Raw genomic sequence first — 18,301 nt, 5'->3', positions numbered from 1 at the left:
ATCAGGTTACACAAGTTTCCAAATACCATGACAAAATCACTCTATAGATTGCCAGCTTCCACTCATGCATATTTGGGAAGTCTTTTTGAAAAGGTGTGAGATTCTTAGGTGTTAAGAATCTTACACCTTTTCAAGGGGGAAGTGCTTACTCTACACTGGTGTAATGTGCCCACAGAGCTGTTTTGAAACAAAGCGCTCATAAAATATGTTCCATATTTTAAGCTGAGAAAGTCAATTTCAGGTCAGCAACCCTCTGGATTTACTCCAGAGACAGGCTTGTCTTAATGAGCTGCTTTTCTAGCCTCACTCCTTTCTCTAATTCAGTTTAGTGTTTATGTATTGGTGATTGCTCTTAGTTGATATCTCTCTGTGTTCCAGAGAATCTGTACCAGTGTTCCCACCTCTGCCAGAATCCTAATCTGAAGGTTTTTATGAACCTCTTGGCTTTTACTTCATTGTTTTGTAGCTTCTTTGCATCTTTCTCCTCTGTTGAATTGTGTCATGTAATTGTAGTATGTGGGAAAGGTGGCCTGAATTGAGATCATGCAGGCTATTTATCTGAGGAATTTATGTTTGAATTGCAGAAGCAGCTTTGTTCTGCCTGCAGTATCTATTAATGTTCCTGAATTTTGCTGTCATTTGAGACTGTGGTTTGTTTTTGTTATAAGGAAGTGGCCTCAAGTTGTACCAGAGGAGGTTTAGATATTAGGAAGAACTTTTCCCTTGAAAGGATAGACAGACATTAGCTGCCCAAGGAAATGGTGGCGTTACCATCCCTAGAACTGTTCAAAAGGCATGTGGATGTGGCACTTTGGGATGTAGTTTAGTGGTGCTGGGTTAATGATTGGACATGATGATTTTAGAGGTCTTTTTCAACCTGAGTGATTCTGATTTTTTTTGTTTGTAGGCAATAATAATAACAAGTTCTAGTAAGTATTTTCAGCTAGTTTTTTGCATCAGGTAGATTTCTTTAAGGAGATTATTCTTGAATATCAGAGTTATTCTAGAAACTCTTGACCAAGTCATAGATGAGGACTTTTTGTTTAGGATTTCTCAAATAATTCTACTACTTGCACTTAGTGGATTGATGTTTTATCAAAGACAAAAGTCAGCATGACCTTAGTTATTGGTCACTGTTGGGTTTTGATTGTCCGTGTGTTTTAATCTTCATTTCTCAAACTGTACAGTTAAAGTTATTCACAGAAATAAAGATAAGGAAGTAAACAATGTTGTAGGAACATATTGTTGAGATTGCCACTGGATTTTTACCCCTTTGTTTCTTGTGCATAAAATAGGAAAACTGATAATAGTTGACTGTTTTGGGGTTTTTCTTAGTTTATACAAAGCTTGCTCTTTAATTCTTTTATTTTCCTTACTCTGTCCTGTATTTCAAGTTATTTATATGAAATTTTCCACATCCTCTTGAATCATTGACTTACAAATAAATATGATGTTAGTTTTTTCTTTAATCAAGTGTAGATGAAAATACAAGGACAATTTTTTCATACTTATTATGCATATTTACTTATTATATATTGTCCCTTTTTACAAATGTTTGAGACAAACATGATTCTGTAACTGGGAGATGTATCCTGACTAAAAGGGAACAATGTATGTGTTTATGGAGGAAGAAGGTCTTGGCAAATAAAACTTTGTAGGCAGATATGTATATTTACTTCAAACTTTTTAATTTGCTTTTGCTGTGTTTTAAAGCCCTTTCTGATGTTTCATGTTGAAGCTCTAAGAGAGTTTTCTGTAAGACAACAGCATAAATGAACCTCAGTGACTTCATAGAAGTTACATCAAAGAACAGAAACCTCTGTGTTGACCTTGAAGAATTAGGCCTCAGTTATTTGCTGTGTTCTTTGACATTATCATAGAATCATAGTTTGGATTCAAATGAACTTTAGAGGTGATCTAATCCAAGCGCCCTGCTGTGATCAGGAACATCTTGAACTAGATCAGGATGCTCAGAGCCCCTTCCAAGCTGACCTTGAACATATCCAAGGAGGCGGGGATGTGGCATTATAACCTTGAGTAACCAGAAGTAGAAAGTTGAAGGAGAGAAAAGTTTACAATGTGTTTTCTATGATACCATCAAGAAGTGCTTAAACAAATGCATTAGCTGAAATTTTGTTCGGACAAGCAGCTTTCAGTATAGGAGATTACAAACAACTGAGCCTGAAATCTATCTCTAACTTGGATTTCCAGTGGAGGAAAGTATTTGTCTTTGTGGTGCATGTAGTCTTCTCATCCTCCACAGTGTAAAACACTGGCATCTGTTTTTGGAGTAGACTTGTTGATTCCTTTTTTTACTGAATATATGTAAAAGTCATATGAAAACATAGTGTAACATTGAGGATGAGGTGCCCAAATACTAGATGTGTTTTTTCAGTGTGAATTTTCTGTTGACTTTCCATCTGTCACTTGTCAAAGTGAAACAACAAAATAACTAGATCTTTGATTTAGTTTTACTTTGAGTAATGTTGCTGAAGGAATAACATGAAGTGCAGTGTTTATCCTTGGAACATGATTTTTAGTAAAAATACGTTTTATGTTCTTTTCATTTATAGCTTGATACCTTTAAAAATAATATTGATCTATCTAAGGAAAGTGTGAATGATGAAGCAATTATAAACAACACATATAATCCTGAAAAAGAGAGCCCAAGATTTACAAAAAATAAATTGAGAGAGAAAGCTTCAATTGCAAAGAAAATAAACAATGATGTTGTTAGTGGAGAAGAGAACAAGCAGCCAAAGTCGAACAAGAAGAAAAAGAAATCAGTGTTACAAGAACAATTTAATGAGGAGGAAGATTTATATGAAGCTAAATTGGGGAGTTTTGAAGAAAAGACTAATGATTTTCCAAAGAAGAAAACAAAAAGTAAATCACAAACAGATGTACCTCATCAAGAAGGTGATAGAAAGATCAAAAATTCCTTGACTGAAGTGAGAAATGTAACTGAATTAGAAGAGGAAGAGCAGCTAATTCAAGCCTATCAGCTGCACGTGGCTGAGGAAGAGGCAAATGCAATTAAAAAGAAAATGAGAAAGAAACTTAAGGAACAGATGTCTGAATCTACTTCCACTGTTCAAAGACATGAAGTTGCATTGAATAATGAAGTGGGCAAAAAGAAGAAAAAGAAGAAAGAGCAAGCAGTTTTGAGTGAAGCTGAAACAAGGTAACATGACAAACTGTACATGGTGTGTCTGTGAATCTTAAACAAAATGTTTCATTTTAAGATAGACAGCAGCTTTCTGATAAATTGTTCATATTTTCTAAGTGATTAACTGGATTATTCCATTAGGAAAGAAATTGTACTAAATACTTTCTCAAAGGGCTGTCATGATTAATATTTAGCTCATGGATTCTTTTTAACTTTTTTTTTAAATATTCTTCATTGCTATTTGATGTCTTTTTTACTGTGGAACTCATTCTTAACTACTTTAAGCTAGTTTTGTGCATGATTTTTTTTAGTGATAAGTGATGGCCCTGATCCAGGAAAAGAGTATGTCTTTAACTGTTCGCATAAATGTTTCTACACTTGTCTGGAAATTGGGGGAAAGGAAGGAGGGAGAGCACTGAAAAAGGCAGGACACTAATGACGCTGAGGGCTTTTATGTTTTCAAGATACACAGATGATGGGTTGCAGGATTTCAAGTGAGTTAATAATGGCAATGAGTAATTGTATCAATATATGCAGTGGACTGCAGTTGCTGACAGTGATGCATTACCTTGCAGTGCAATGTCCCTTTCTGAGCTGCAGCATCATTATCCAGAAGAAGGTGGCAATGAAAGTCGGTCACCTGAAAGACTATTTACATCAGAAGGACAGAAACTGGAGGAAAGCATGGATAAACAGAAACCTAAAGCCAAGAAGGTTAAGAAGAAAACCAGAAAAGGTCTGCCAACAAAATGTTATAATACTGTACAACTTTACTTTTTTTTTTTTTGCTACTACAGAGATATTTGTCCAAAATAGTAACACGGAAGTGATTGAGCTGTTTGAGTTACTTATATTTATTATGTTACTCAATTGTACCTATGTTCTTCCAATTCTGAGGCTTATTTGTGAGGATGTTTATTTCATAAATCAATCTAAATTTTTGAAAATTTGTTTACTATAAGTAATTGTGAATTGAGACACAAGTTACTATGTTCCATTAGTGATAGTTTGTTTACCTTGCTCCAATTTCTAGAAGAAACTACGGAAGTTGCTGCAGAAGATGATGAGGAAATGAAGAATTCAGAAATTTCAACTCAGTCTAAATTTGGTTTTGGTGATGATCTTGTTTTGGGAGTTTATATCCATCGATCGGATCGACTTAAAATTGATCACTTGGTATCTCATCCTGTGGTTAAAATCCATATTGTTGATCAGAGAAGTGGCTTGTATGTGAAGAAGGATTACAGGTGACTTTTAATAAACTGTATCTATTATGACTGATTACAACAAATAGGTATACTCTTCCCTACAAAATGAAATGTGAAAATGAAAACAATTTGGTGTTTTAAGTTTGTGTAGTTGTTTGTTAGTTTCTACATCTATGATAATGTGTATATATATATATACAATAAGTGAGGGGGCTATTTTTCTTTTCCTTCTGGCACTTTTAAATGCTCCCCAGTGCTGTATTGCTCTTGAGGCTCCCCAGGGCAGTGGTCACAGCACCAAGCCTGACAGAGTTCAAGAAGTGTTTGGACAGTGCTCTCAGGCACACGGTGTGACTTGTAGGGATGGTGCTGTGCAGGACCAGGAGCTGGACTTGTGGATCCCTCACAGCTCAGCATGTTCTGTGAATCTGTGATATTTCCAGTACAGTTCATTCTGTATTCTTTCCAGAGGCAAAATTTCTTAAGTGTCAAACGTATATAAAAACCAAGAACATGTTAGCAAAATTCTTGTCGTATAAACAGCATCTGCCTTTTAGATTAAGAACTTTTAAAATCCTTAAATGAAGTTTAGTTCTTTCGATTTCTAGTTACTTCAGTTGCTTGTTTCCACTGCCATTATCCATAATTTTCCTGAAACCAAATTTTAATGAGGCTTAAGCAGTAGACTCCATCATGACCATTATGCATTAATTTGCTAACAGTAACATAATTGTTAGGATTTTCAACTTCAGCGTGTAGTTTTTCTGTATACATTGCAAATTGTCTTAAATTTTTGGTGGGTTTAGAAATTTTTTTCCAGAATCAGACAAATAGTATCTTACATGTTTCTTAGCTTTCAGTAATTGAAAATATTGTTTTGATCAAGGTTGTTTTTTAAATGCTCTAACAATTGTAATTCTTTGGAAATCTTCAAACAGCAAGAAGGAAGATTCCTCTTACGAGCAAGCAGAAATAGAGCACATTCTTCCTATAATGACCCAACCATGTGACTTTAGAAAGTCTAAATCAACAATTCCAGAGTGGGAAGAGCAAGTAATATTTAATGAGCGTTTTACTTATTTTATTCAAAACACTGAGGAAAACCCTCAGGTTATCCTGTTTTTTGAGGTAAGATGAAATATTTGGCATCCTATTTATGCACATTCTGGTTTTTGGTTTGTTTCTTCAACAGTATCTATTTGACTGAATTGGGTGTTTTATTTCAGTTACACTGGGTTAATAACATGGTACAAAGTCAAGTGAAGATACCAAAAAGTGGGGGTTTTATAGGAAAGGATCTTGTTTTGATCGTAACAAGGAGTACGAAGCTTTGTTATAAAATCAGCTCTTAAACTTCTGGGGAAGGCTGGTAGGATGTGGTGGATATCACTCTTTTCACATTCTTGAAATCTGAAAAGATGTTTAAGTACAAGAAACTCAAAGGTAGAATTTATCTGCATGTGGCAGCACCTCATTGTACCAATGAGCAAACTTTTGCATTGTTTCTGCTAACACTTTACACATCTACCTCTCCTGTCCCAGTCTTCATAAAGTAATTATTAATCTGCCCTCCAGTACAATTATGTTAGAAGGAAAAATTTAGGTTGTATATTCAATGTAATTTTTAGCTTAGGCCTTTCAATATTTGTACAGAGAGATTTTGTAGAATTAACATTAAAATGGCAGCCTAATACAATAAACATTTTTTGTTCCTTGTATTTTTTCCTGTTTCAAATAGATTGAATATAATTTATTGCCATATGTTTGTTAATGTTTTGTGATGCTTGCAAATGAACATATTTATAGAATTAAGAATCCTTAATTGCTTAACACAAAATTAATTATGTTTGTATGTAAAGATTCTTCATGGAAATAATGTTGGAAGCAAAAGTGTGATTCCACTGAAAAAAGGCTGTTTAGCTTCAGTGTGGCTTATGAAACATAAGTTTGAAAAGAGTATTACTCTAAGGCTTTTTTGTATACCAGATAAGCTTCCAGGAGTAGTGAAATATTGGAAAATTTAGGTCCCTGGCAGAAAAATGAAGACTCATAGGCATCCCTGGAAATGTTCAAGGCCAGGTTGGATGGAACTTTGAGCAGCCTGATCTAATGAAAATGTCCAAGCCCATGGCTCAGAACTCTGATCTTTGAAGGTTCCTTCCAACCCAAACTGTTCTATGACTTATTTGATGACAGAAGTGATAAAGCTAGGAAAGAAAAACTAACTTTTTTACTGCCATTTTCCATATACATTAATATGCAGCTGGTTTAGCTGTCAGAATTGTGATCTAAATGATTTCTGAATTATGAAGAAAATTACACATTATTGTTTTTTCTCTTTTATTGAGACGTAAGGAGAGCAAGAATAATTTTTTTTAAGACTAGACTTCTTTTTTAATGGAGGTCCTAAATAGTCAGCAGATAAATGCATGAGGACCTGTTATTTCTATTTTCATACTTGTGTGGAAGAAACACTGGTTTTGTAATTTCTTAAAATTTACATGTTTAAGTTAGTGAATTGACCATATTTTCAACAGATTTTTTAAAATTACCATGAAGTATATGTTCATTAGAAATGCATTTATATTCCTGCTGATACTTCTAGGTCCTTGATTCTCCAAGTATGCATGAAGTGAGAGCCAGCTCTGATGTAAAAATTCAGGAAAGTCGTTACCGAAGAATTTGTTGGGCATTTCTAAAGGTACTGTAAATAATTAAATGAAGAACTAAAATTCATAAATCCTTTTATCCGAAAATCTCAGACTATACTAAGTAGGAAAGTAGGAAAGCATTTTAAAATATTTCCAGCAACAGAGGTGGAAAAGACAAAATCCTTGTTTGTTTGGATGTTCTCTCCTTTTCTTCTTCTTCCATTCCGTAAAATCAACACAGTAACAGGCTTGACATTAAAGAATATGTGTTTTTCAAGAAAGCATAGAATGTGTAAGATTTTTATGTTTGTTCATGAAGTAAAGAAGGTTGTTTTCTATTAGGATTTTCTTGCGTTTATGTGATTGTGAAGAAAATTACAAACACATTAATTTCTGTACCTCAGCTGTTGTGTATTCTAGTGGCATTTGCAGTTGCCCAGTCTTTAAAAAGACTCCCTAACTTAATTATGGAATGCTTCTCATTTTCAGTTGCAGAGTTTGATGTGCTGTGGCAATTGAGATACAAATGTGTGAAGTGTGAGATATGGGTAATTAGGCCAGCACATATGTACCTTTCTACCCTTTTAAGAGAGCCTTGCATGTGTCAATAAGTTGTTTGAGAGCTGACAAACTTCAGTTTCTATGAGGTTTGTTTATTTACACCTACCTCTGTGTGTGATAAACAATGACAATCATTGAGCAGTCCACAACATAAAGAAAATGTGAGAAATACAGGAGAAGATAATGGACTGCAAGTATAGGTGAAGGGATGGGGGCCTCCATAGCAATTCAATACAGGGATTCTTCTGAGCTCTGCCCAAGATAAATCTACTGGAATGAGGGGTCTGCTGTCCCGTGTCTGTTAGCAGAGCTGGTAGGAACTGTGCATCCAGGCATTCTGTGCAACCTACTCCTGAACAGAGGAAAGAATGAGTTTTCAGCTCATAAATATGAATAAAATTGTTGCCTGGTCTTCATTCTTACTGCAGCTGCCTAAATTATCCTTTTACCTCTGTCAGTCAAAGTAGAAATGTCCCGATTCAACACTGATCAGTTAATGGCAGAAGGTACTTCTGGTATTCTTCAGTTCAGTAGAGAGGACTCTGTCTCCTCTGAAGTTGAAGAGGTTATTACATTGCTGTATCTTCTGCTCTGAACCAAAGCCTTACCAATGCCCTTCATTGCAGCATTCAGAGAGGACAGATTTGGAAGAATCCAAAAGGATTGGCAGTCCTTTGAGATTTGGTTGATTTTAGCAAGTGGCAGTTTTAAAAAAAAACAAGAAAAGAGGTACTGCAGAGGTCTTCCCACTTTCTAGATATTACTGCTGTGATGCATCTTTTGAAACTAGGCTGCCATCTAAGATTTAATCTTCATGATTTGACCCTGAGGGGATTAAATAATACTTAGTTCATTATCACTTTCAGAGTTAGTGTATTTCTGCAATTGGAAGTGGATTTCAAGAGTTCATACTGTTAATTAAGATATTAGAAATTACCAATTACTTTTGTGTTCATCTTTCTTCCTATCTTCTCTTTTTAATCACTCTTCCAGCTTGTGGGTGCAAATGGAATTCTAAACGTTGGTGGAAAACTTCGTCTACAATTATATTACCCACCTTCAAGGACCAAGTCACATTCAAATGTTGTTGAGGTTTATGACTGGTGGGCAAAATGTCCTAGAAATCGTTACCCATCAACTCTATATGTAACTGTAAAAGGCCTAAAACTGCCAGATCATGTAAGTTAAATATATAATATATAAATATGTTTGTAAATATGCAGACTTCTCTGTAGGAACTAGTACCTGGGTAGAGCATGTGAGTCTGTGTTCGTATGCCTGTATATAAAGCTGTGCTTACATGCAGCATATGAAATACACAATAAGAATGTTACATCTCAAGATAGGTGTTTCAAACTCAGCCTTTCGTAGGTATCCTTGAAAAATAGGCATACTTTTCTACCTACAACTTCGAATATTTTGCCACTGACAGAAAACTTTCAGAGTACTTTCTTGAAGTAAAGTTCCTTCTTATTAGCAGAAATGTAATTTTTAAGTCACTGAATTCACACAGGCGTATAAATTCTTTTATACGAAGAAGGATGTAAGTTACTTAACTTTGCTTCCCTGCACCCTCTAGCTGCATTGAGCTGTATTGTTTTCCACAAATGAAAGCTTCTTTAAAAATAAGCTTACGCTGGTATGTGTTGAGATGGGCATTCAAGATAAATATGGCATTTTCTGTTCTCTGATGCAAGTGCAATATTGTTCTATTATATAATTTCCCATTGGTGTTTAGAGCTGTAATACTTTCTTCTGCTCACTTTTGTGCTGTGAAGGGTGGAAGCCTGGTGAGATGTGCAGATTCTCAGTAGTACAATACAATAATGGAGTAATTCTAATTTTCACTGAGCTTGACAGTTACTAAAAATTGGAGATTATTGATTATTTGAAAAAGTTCTGATACCACTTGATTGACACAGCTTTGGAAGCTTGGATTGCTCTGCGACTTCTTGGTTACTTTAAATGATATTTTGCAATGCAGTTTTCATGTATTAAACTTTTCCAATCTCTGTGTTCCAGATATACAAATGCAAGACATTTAAAGTACCTTTTTAGAAATTACATGGTTCACTCCAAAAATATTTTTTCCCTGATACTTAGTTTCGTTTGCCTTAAGGTTGGTCCTTCTTTTCACTCTATGGCAGCCGTTCAACAGGAACAAAGTAATACAGCACTGTCTGAGCTCCAGAGAGAAGGATGTGAGCCTTCTTCAGAGGAGAAAAAGGAGCCATTTAAATGGTCAAGATTACCTGGACAGGTGAAGCATTTTTCTTTGAATTTTAAATGAAAATAATTTTAATATTTACTATATTTTTGTAGGTATTATGAAGCAAGTAATAACTAGAATAATTAACAAAGATACTAAGCAAAACATGAAAAACTCTCATAGACGGTAGAAGAGGCTTAAGCTTAGCAAATGTGGTTGATTTAACCATTTTTTTACCAGAACAGCCAGGTATTTTTAGCTGCAGAATTCTCTAAGGATTTGAAACAGTAGGGTTATTTGGGTAATGGAAGTAAGACAGGAAGCCAGTTCTTGGATTTCAGCTTGATTAGAAATATGTTTTCTTGACTTTTCTTTTTGTTTGTTGAAGACATTTTTAAACTATGACAGAAAGAGCTTATGTTGAAGAATCACACAGCTACTGTGGATATTGCCCTTCACCTTAAACTTTGAATTCAGTTTTGGAGAAAAAGCCATTGGGTCAAGAAGACGTAATATGTTGGGAGAAAGGAAGGGGGTCTAAAATACCAGTTCACTTTTTTGAAATGTTTCATCTCTGGTTCTGTCTTGAAAAGTCAAGATATTTAAATACAGATGAGGAATTTTAAAATGATTTGATAGAAGACCAAAGGTTTGAGTGCCTTTAGTTGGGTTTCTGAGTTCACACTGCAGTCATTAGGTTACTAAAAGTTGTGCTTAGACTCCTTAAACAAGCTTCACTTACAGTCTGACTCCACAGCTTACATCATTGATGGTAGGCACTATTAAGTATTTCTTAAGATTAAGGAATTTATTTGAATTAAAATATTTTTTAGTTTTCTTAAACTTGCAAATTGTTTGTAATAATGGGACAGAAAGAGATACACATTCATGGAGCCTAGGCTGTGCTGCAAAACTGTCTCTGTTTATAATACTCTGTTGAATTTTACTATGGAATGCCATTAAAATGCTACTAGCCTTTTAGAACTTCTGCATGTCAGGAGCTAAGAGTGTATTCTATTCGTTGGATAGTTAATATTCCTGCCAATTGTTCCCTGAAAAGCCAGGCTTGCCGCATACCCAACAAGCACCTGTTTTCCCTGCGAGGTGGAGATCTGGGCTGCTTCTGTATCCGCTTCTCGCATGATGGGAGAACGCTGGCAGCAGCATGTGCAGGAAGGAATGGCTATCCCATTGCTTGTAAGTCTAAATACATTTTGGCTTTTTGCTTAATCCATGTATTTGGAAATTAAAGATTAAGGGAAGTTAATTTTCAAATTGTGCTTTTTTAGAGTTTCTGGTTTGTAGTTGTGATTAGAAGATTGTTCTGTGCATTAAAGAACAGTGAGGAAAATGCTCTCTCTGTGTTGATAGGGCTAGAACTGTCTTTTCCTACATGGTTACATACACACATGGTATGAAATTGCACCATTTCTGCCCAGAGGCCTAATGGAAATACTAAATCAGTTTGCAGAAGGAACATAGTTTCTGATGATAGTTTTTTAAGGGAAATAACATTTTAAGCCTGCACCTCACACACTTTTCATATAATTTTATCTCCTAACCTGTCTTGCAAGTTAGATACCAGAATGTTACCATCTACTGACAGACTACTAGAAGCTGCTGTGTTCCGTGGTCCAGTTTCCTTATAACAAACATAAAGTTTCCTTATAACAAACATTCCTTATAACTCAAATTTTTGACTGCTTCATGATGGTAGCTTCGACTGGATAGTTCTTAAAACTTGCATAAAAGTTTTGAGATTCGGAGAGAGCAGTATTTTAAGTACACACAAAGTAAGTGTTTAAATGCAAGGAACAGTAAATCTAAATTCCTTTATTACACAGCCCCTGAAAATCACCTCAGTGTTAAAATATTTCTAAGATTGTCAATTAGTTGTCAAAATTTTAAAAAACCCAACATAATCCTAATCTGGTTCTCATAATTTAATGCAAATAATGTGTTCCTTAAGGGATAAGACATTTGTGACATCCATGAACCACTAGATGGAAGTAGAGGCTTGCTGTCTATTCACATCTAGCACTTATTTCACCCTGTTGCCTCAAAATGAGAAGATAATGAGTTGATTTATGCTAGCAGAAAGCAGCCTAAGATTAGACTAAACTTTGGCTCTAGTAGCTACATCTGTTTGACTGAATACTTACAAAACTTTTATTTTTCTATTTCAACTTCCCTAGTGTATGAAATTCCTTCTGGACAGTTCCTGAGAGAATTTTATGGTCACCTTAACATAGTGTATGATCTTTGTTGGTCAAATGACAATCACTATCTTCTTACTGCTTCCTCTGACGGCACTGTCAGGTGAGTATGATGAGATGTTCTGGCAGATACCATCAGAAGTCAAAAAGAAAAAGAAAAGTGTTCAATTCATTGTTTCACTACAAACTGTGCTATAATGTTTAATTAAAAGATTTGGTTACCATGTGACTAAAATAGTATAAAAATTGTGTCTAGGTTAATCACTTACACTGTATTTACTATTTCTAATGTATTTGTATTTGAAACCAAAGCTTTTCCAAAAACTCTAGTGTCTAAATCTACAGTGTAGTAAAAAACTAAGAAAGATTTTGTTTCAAGAAGACACTGAGACAGTTGTAATATTCTGTTCCTGGAGAAATTGTCAAACTATGAATGCAGTATTACGTTTGCAAATTTTAACACTAGGCAGGAAATTGAAAATTTAGGATTCAAGTTATGTGTGTAAGTTTACCACTGCATATATGTATATTGGTGGTGTTCTTTTGATTTTTTACACTTAGTAAAGTAATTCAGCTTAAATTGCTATAAATTAATTTTGATCCTGTTATTTCTTAAATTGAATCCTCTACAAGTAAAATGTACTTCCCTACAGTGTTAATGTTAAAATATTGTTCTGTTCAGATATAAACCAAAACCCTCAAAGCTGAATACACATGGGAATATTGCTGGGACACTGTACAGTTTTATTGTGAGCAACTTTATTGATTTTTGTAGAGCTTTTTGGGTTTTTTAGCCCTTCAGATTCCTATCTATTATTTCTGTTATGCAACTCAGTAATGCTGCAGGCAGTTGCATAATTGAAATGCCAGAAGAATTGTTAAATGATATATTGTATGCGTGGAATTATTTTAGAGGGTTTTGGTGCTTATATGTAGGCATAAAGAGTGTGTTGAGAGTTCAGCACATTATTTTTTAAATTTGGGAGTGGATTAAGTAAGAATTTTTTATACTGAGGTAAATATAAATTTCAGTTATTTATGTTGCCTATAAGAAGGCCAAGCTGCTCCTTGATTCTTGAATTTTATGACAGCAAGTTGAAACTGCAGTGGTCTGCCTCTTTTTCTGTGTACTATGTGCAGTCACTGTACAAGTTATTAGTTCCTGTATTTGTTGTGAGTTGCCTTCAGCTCCTTAAAAAGTGTCAGCACCCCACTACTTTAAAGTCATTATTATCTGGATTATTTCATACTGAGTTCTAAGGCAACATGAAGGTAAATTCATGAACTTATGTGAATTCTTCTTTATATATTGTTCTATGTTATCCTCAAGTCTTCCCAGGGTTTAGTCCCACATTATTTGTAAACAATAAATTAATTTTTATTTTGTTAGATTAAAACCATTCTAAAAGATATGTTAACTCCTTGTGACCTTTCTGCATCAAATTGCAAATTAATTGCTGTACTCCAAAGGGTTGCAATTTTGTAATTAAGTCACTTCTGAGTAAGCTTAGAATTCTTCAATAGTCACCAGAAGTGTTTGCCTCAGCTGGAGGGGTGCCACTAAAACAATTCAATAACATTTTTTAACTGAATACTGTGTGTAATGTGCTGCCCACCTGTATATGGTGATCCAGGTACTGTTTTATTCTTTATGGACTCATCTTTGGGGAAGACTCACTAATAAAATTCATATCATCAAATAGAAAACACTAAAAAAAATCTGATCTTACAGATATGAGTGGCAAAAGATAGGAAATAGATTAATATTATGAATTTATGTGATGTAATCATCCTTGAGATCATGATCACTGTGTGGCTGGTAATTATTGTTCTAAAATTTCCTGGGATTTTATTTATATTTAGTGGCCCTAAATGTTCCTTTATGGTTTTTCTTGTTCTAATATTGTTTTAAATGAATGATACCCCAAAGTAGCCTAATTTGGTTGTAACTCCTGAAAGAAAGAAAGAAATTCATTCCATGTGATTCTTTGAGTATTTCAAAATGGGAAATAAATCCATTAAGTGAGTAAGTAGTCATTAATCTGTTTTGAAGACCCAATAGTGTGGAAAGTAGTAATTTTTTTCTTAATTCTTGTTAGAAAGTACCGTATTAAAGGATTAAATAGAGGTGGAACACATTGGTGGGATAAACAGGTATTATTAAGTGTTTGTAAGCATTTGCCTCTAGAACCAGTAGCACAAAATACAGCGTAAGTTATATGTATGTGTGTGACTGCTTTATACAGCAGGTATTGTAACTTTGTTTCCTTTTAGAATGTGGAAAATAGAACTGAAGGCAGCATCTGCAGTGAGAGTTTTCCCTCATCCTTCATTTGTCTACACTGCCAAATACCACCCAGTTGCTGACTCGTTGGTTGTGACAGGATGTTATGACTCAGTGATTAGAATCTGGAATGCAAACGTGAAAGAAGTCCATGGGCAACTGCTACAGGAGCTTGATGGCCATAAAAGTTTCATCAACACCCTTTGTTTTGATGCAGAAGGTATGTAGTTAATAATTGCTTTTACAAATAGTTATCTTTCCAATTGAAGACAAACTTGAGTTTTACTAGTTTTCTTTACTTCATGGAGGCAGTATATTCTTAGAAAGAATTTCTTTACTGAGAGAGCGCTGAGACAGATTGCCTGAAGGTGTTCAAGGCCATGTTGGTCTGGGCTTTGTTCTAGGGGAAGGTGTCCCTCCCCATTTCAGGGAGTCAGAACTAGATGATTTTTAAGGTCCCTTTCAACCCAAATCAATATATGACTCTTTGATAAAGAAAACAAGGTAGTAGTAATTAGATTGTGAAAATTTTAGTACTAGACTTAATAAGTGGGAAGATGATGAACTTTTCAATATTGACAGAGAATAAGAAACATGGAGAGAAAAGGACAGAGGAGAGGAGAAAAAGACAGAGGTTTGACCATTGTGAGTCATATTAACTGGTAGGTTTACAGCTGAAAGTGAATGTTCTACTGACACGTACTACTGGAGGAAGAGTTGTAAATGGGTAAAAATTAAAATTTGACTTTTTCTAGTATTAGTGACATCATTAATAGTTAGGTGGTTCATTTTAGTCACTGGGGTAGGTACTACAAAGAGGAAAGCTGTATTTTTTATAAAGAATAAATATTGGTGCTTAAAGAACACTATTTGTTCTAGTTCAAGGTTCTCTTAGTGAATGTGTAAGTATGCACTGAGCTGTCATGTGAAGCTCATTGAGCTGTAAATGTTCCCTTTTTGCTGGTTTTGGAATAAAAAAAGTCTAAGAATCTGTTCTTCACTTCAGGATTTAATGTTTATGCTACATCCATATTCATGATATCAGCTTATGTCATGCAATATGAGCAAAATGCATTTGAAATGAGTATTATGGCAAAAGAGATGGAAGACTTGGTATTTGCTTATTCAAAAAAATGAGAGAACAAAAGGTTGTTTCTTGTTTTCTGTATTAAGGTTTTGTCGTTGGTATTTTACTTATGAGACATTATTTCTCAGGACACTACATGTTCTCAGGAGATAGTTCAGGACTGATAATAGTTTGGGATACACCTGTAAGAGGAAGTTCTCCACACCTTTTTCAACACTGGAAGATCAATAAGGTAAACAAGTTTCTTAAACTAGCATTGTAATTTTTATGTGAACTGTTCCAAATCTAGTAATCTGATTTAAAGTTTTTTTAATACATTACCTTTTGTTTAACTACAGAGGTGTACTTTCTTTAAAAATTGGTATAGAAGAACTGATACAATGTGCAGTGATTCACTGACTTAAGTTTTTTAAACTGTTTTTCAACTTAATTGGGTTGGGCACTACAACAGGCTCACCACGGAAGCGATTGCACCACCAAGCCTGAGAAAATTCAAGAAGTATTTGGACTCTCAAGGCACATGATGTGATTCTTAGGGCTGTCCTATGCAGGGCCAGGAGTTGGTCTTTGATGTTCATAGCAGGTCCCTTGCAACTAAGGATGTTCTAGGATTCTGTGATTCTGTAATATTTTTTTCTATATAAAACATGAAAATACTTGAGGTTTGATAGCACTGTTTTAACAGGTAAATGCTATGTTCTCTAGAGACAAAAATAAAATAGATCACAGGCTTGAAAAGACACCTTTTTTCACACCTTAGAGCATTTCTGTCATCAGCTTAATTTTTTAAAATTTCAGTCATGACAGAATCTGCCTCATGGTTGTAAAAAGTTAATGTCTAGGATGTAATGCCTTAATATAGGAGCAAACTTTTTCTTTAACCAAATAAAATGAATTGAGCAGGAAACTAGTAATGCAAGAGGCAATTGAGCAATAATGCATAAAAACATGAGTTTTAAAACACAAAGTTATATAATTTACTTTATTTTTCATCCTTCTGTAGGAGATAAAAGAAAATGATATTAAAGGAACACCAATAAATCATTTGGAAGTGCATCCGAATGGAAGACGTTTATTAATCCACGCCAAAGACAGTACCCTGAGAATTATGGACCTCAGAATGTTAGTATTTTTGGTGACAAATGTGTATTTCCTTTATGTTTTAAAATTGACATGGGGAAATAAAACACCATGAACGCATTAGTTGTGTAGTTGGGGAGAAAAAGATGTCCTAACAATCAAGGATAGAAATGTTAGGGTTAGGAAATGATTTCAAAACACTGCTGTGTTACAGACGTTTTGGGTGATATTGAGTAAGTCCGTTAGAATAGAGTATCTAAAAATTACTAGATTACTTGGGAACCTAAAGTGGCATGAAGAATGCAATGTTAGTCTTCTAAATATTGAAATCCCTTTTAAAATGCAGTCTGGGCATGAAAAGAACTTGGAAGTGGTCACATTTGTGTGTTAATTTTGCATTTTTAAGACTCTGGGAAGGATATTTTGATGATGAAGTGGAAGATGATTGTCATCATAAATACTAAAAAATGCAGTGATGTAAATTTTATGGTTTATTAAGTAGGCTGTGCAATAGTTTTGCAGGTTTTGGTGATTTTTCTCATTCTTAATTGGTATAAACATAATAAGTGTTTTTAATGACAAAAATAAAAAGCAAGGAGATTAGAGATTCACTTGGGTTTGATACTGGAGAATGACTGGTTCAACCCAATAATCAAATCACAACAGCATACTACTCAGAGCTTTATACAATTGGATTTTTAATATCTTGATGGATGAAGATTTTACAACTTCTGTAAACAACATGTTCTAGTGTTCATTCACCCTCAAAATAAGGGGTTTTTTTTCTTATTTTTTAAGCAGAATTAGCTATAATTCAGTTTATGTCTATTCCCTCTTGTCCTTTCATTGGGCAGGAATGAGCAGAGTCTCTCACCAATCACATATGATGATAAGATGCACTTAAACATTCTGTTCTGGAAAGTCACAATAAAGATAAGAACAGCTTCACATGACAGCTCAATGCATACTTATACATTTGATAGGTTTCTTTCCACCCCTCACCACAAGAAAATCCCAGGAGGTATTTCAAAGATGTGTAGATGTGGCCCTTAGGTACATGGTTCAGTAGTGGATGGGACAGTGCTGTGTTAATAGTTGTACTTCATTATCTTGAAGGTCTTTTCCAAACTTAGCAATTCGGTTGTTTTACTGGATTGAATGTTTGAACTAGCTGAGGACTCTACTGTATTATGGTGCACTTTTCTCTTTTACTGTAAATGATAAATTATAATGACCATGCTAGAAGCTAAACTATCCACTCAATTGAAGCATGAAATTGCTGAATTAAGAGAGGGAACCTGTAGTTTTTGAGGCAGTGTTCTTCTGTTGCTCCTCTTTCTAAAACCTGCAGAGTTTTAGTTTGAGAGGGAAAGATGGGTATGCATATTAATATGGGTTTAATATGAGGTGCAATTTCACAATTAGTTTAAGCTAATTTATCCATAGGAGGTACCATCTCATGCAATCTCCCACACCTTTGGCCGTGTATTCCTAGCATTTCTTTTTTATCATCTCTAGAGATCTTTTGATGCGGGGTAAGTCAGATCACTGAGCTGATCCAACTAAAAATTAGCCTACAAATACAAATGATTACTTTTCATTTTAATCAACTATCTGATCAAACTCATCTGATCACTGCCCAAAGACTAGAGAAGAAATGAGGGAGAGCCTGGGAAAATAAGGGTGGAGAGGACACCACCAGGACTGCTACTTTGACCACAGAACACAGCTACATTGACTTCAGTCTATCAATAAACCACAGGGTCAGATACCCAGCAGTGATAATTTTACACGTCAGCATTAACTGTTCATTCCCTGCATGAGAAAAGAGGGGGT

At 34.8% G+C, this 18,301-nt stretch overlaps 1 protein-coding gene across 7 annotated transcripts in view; it reads left to right on the top strand.

Annotated features, from left to right (window-relative positions):
- Positions 1-18,301, top strand: part of AHI1 (Abelson helper integration site 1) — a 91,447-nt gene that overhangs the window by 9,246 nt on the left and 63,900 nt on the right. For 6 of the 7 annotated variants that reach the window (XR_010079278.1, XM_063390066.1, XM_063390065.1 and 3 more), the window contains exons 4-15: positions 2,574-3,184; positions 3,745-3,905; positions 4,203-4,416; positions 5,316-5,505; positions 6,983-7,078; positions 8,583-8,768; positions 9,709-9,849; positions 10,863-10,995; positions 11,994-12,117; positions 14,289-14,518; positions 15,514-15,617; positions 16,389-16,507. Coding sequence is in view for 6 of the 7 variants with exons in the window: in XM_063390066.1 (XP_063246136.1) it covers positions 2,574-3,184; positions 3,745-3,905; positions 4,203-4,416; positions 5,316-5,505; positions 6,983-7,078; positions 8,583-8,768; positions 9,709-9,849; positions 10,863-10,995; positions 11,994-12,117; positions 14,289-14,518; positions 15,514-15,617; positions 16,389-16,507 (2,309 nt within the window). In the remaining variant the exon portion in view is untranslated. Of the gene's footprint in view, positions 1-2,573; positions 3,185-3,744; positions 3,906-4,202; positions 4,417-5,315; positions 5,506-6,982; positions 7,079-8,582; positions 8,769-9,708; positions 9,850-10,858; positions 10,996-11,993; positions 12,118-14,288; positions 14,519-15,513; positions 15,618-16,388; positions 16,508-18,301 lie in introns of all 7 variants that reach the window. The other variant, XM_063390067.1, reaches the window with a different exon arrangement.

The sequence above is a fragment of the Prinia subflava genome, chromosome 2, assembly GCF_021018805.1.
Source record: "Prinia subflava isolate CZ2003 ecotype Zambia chromosome 2, Cam_Psub_1.2, whole genome shotgun sequence".
NCBI classification, from domain to species: Eukaryota; Metazoa; Chordata; class Aves; order Passeriformes; family Cisticolidae; genus Prinia; species Prinia subflava.
The sequence above is the reverse complement of the archived record's forward strand: the minus strand, read 5'-3'. Positions and strand labels throughout refer to the sequence as shown.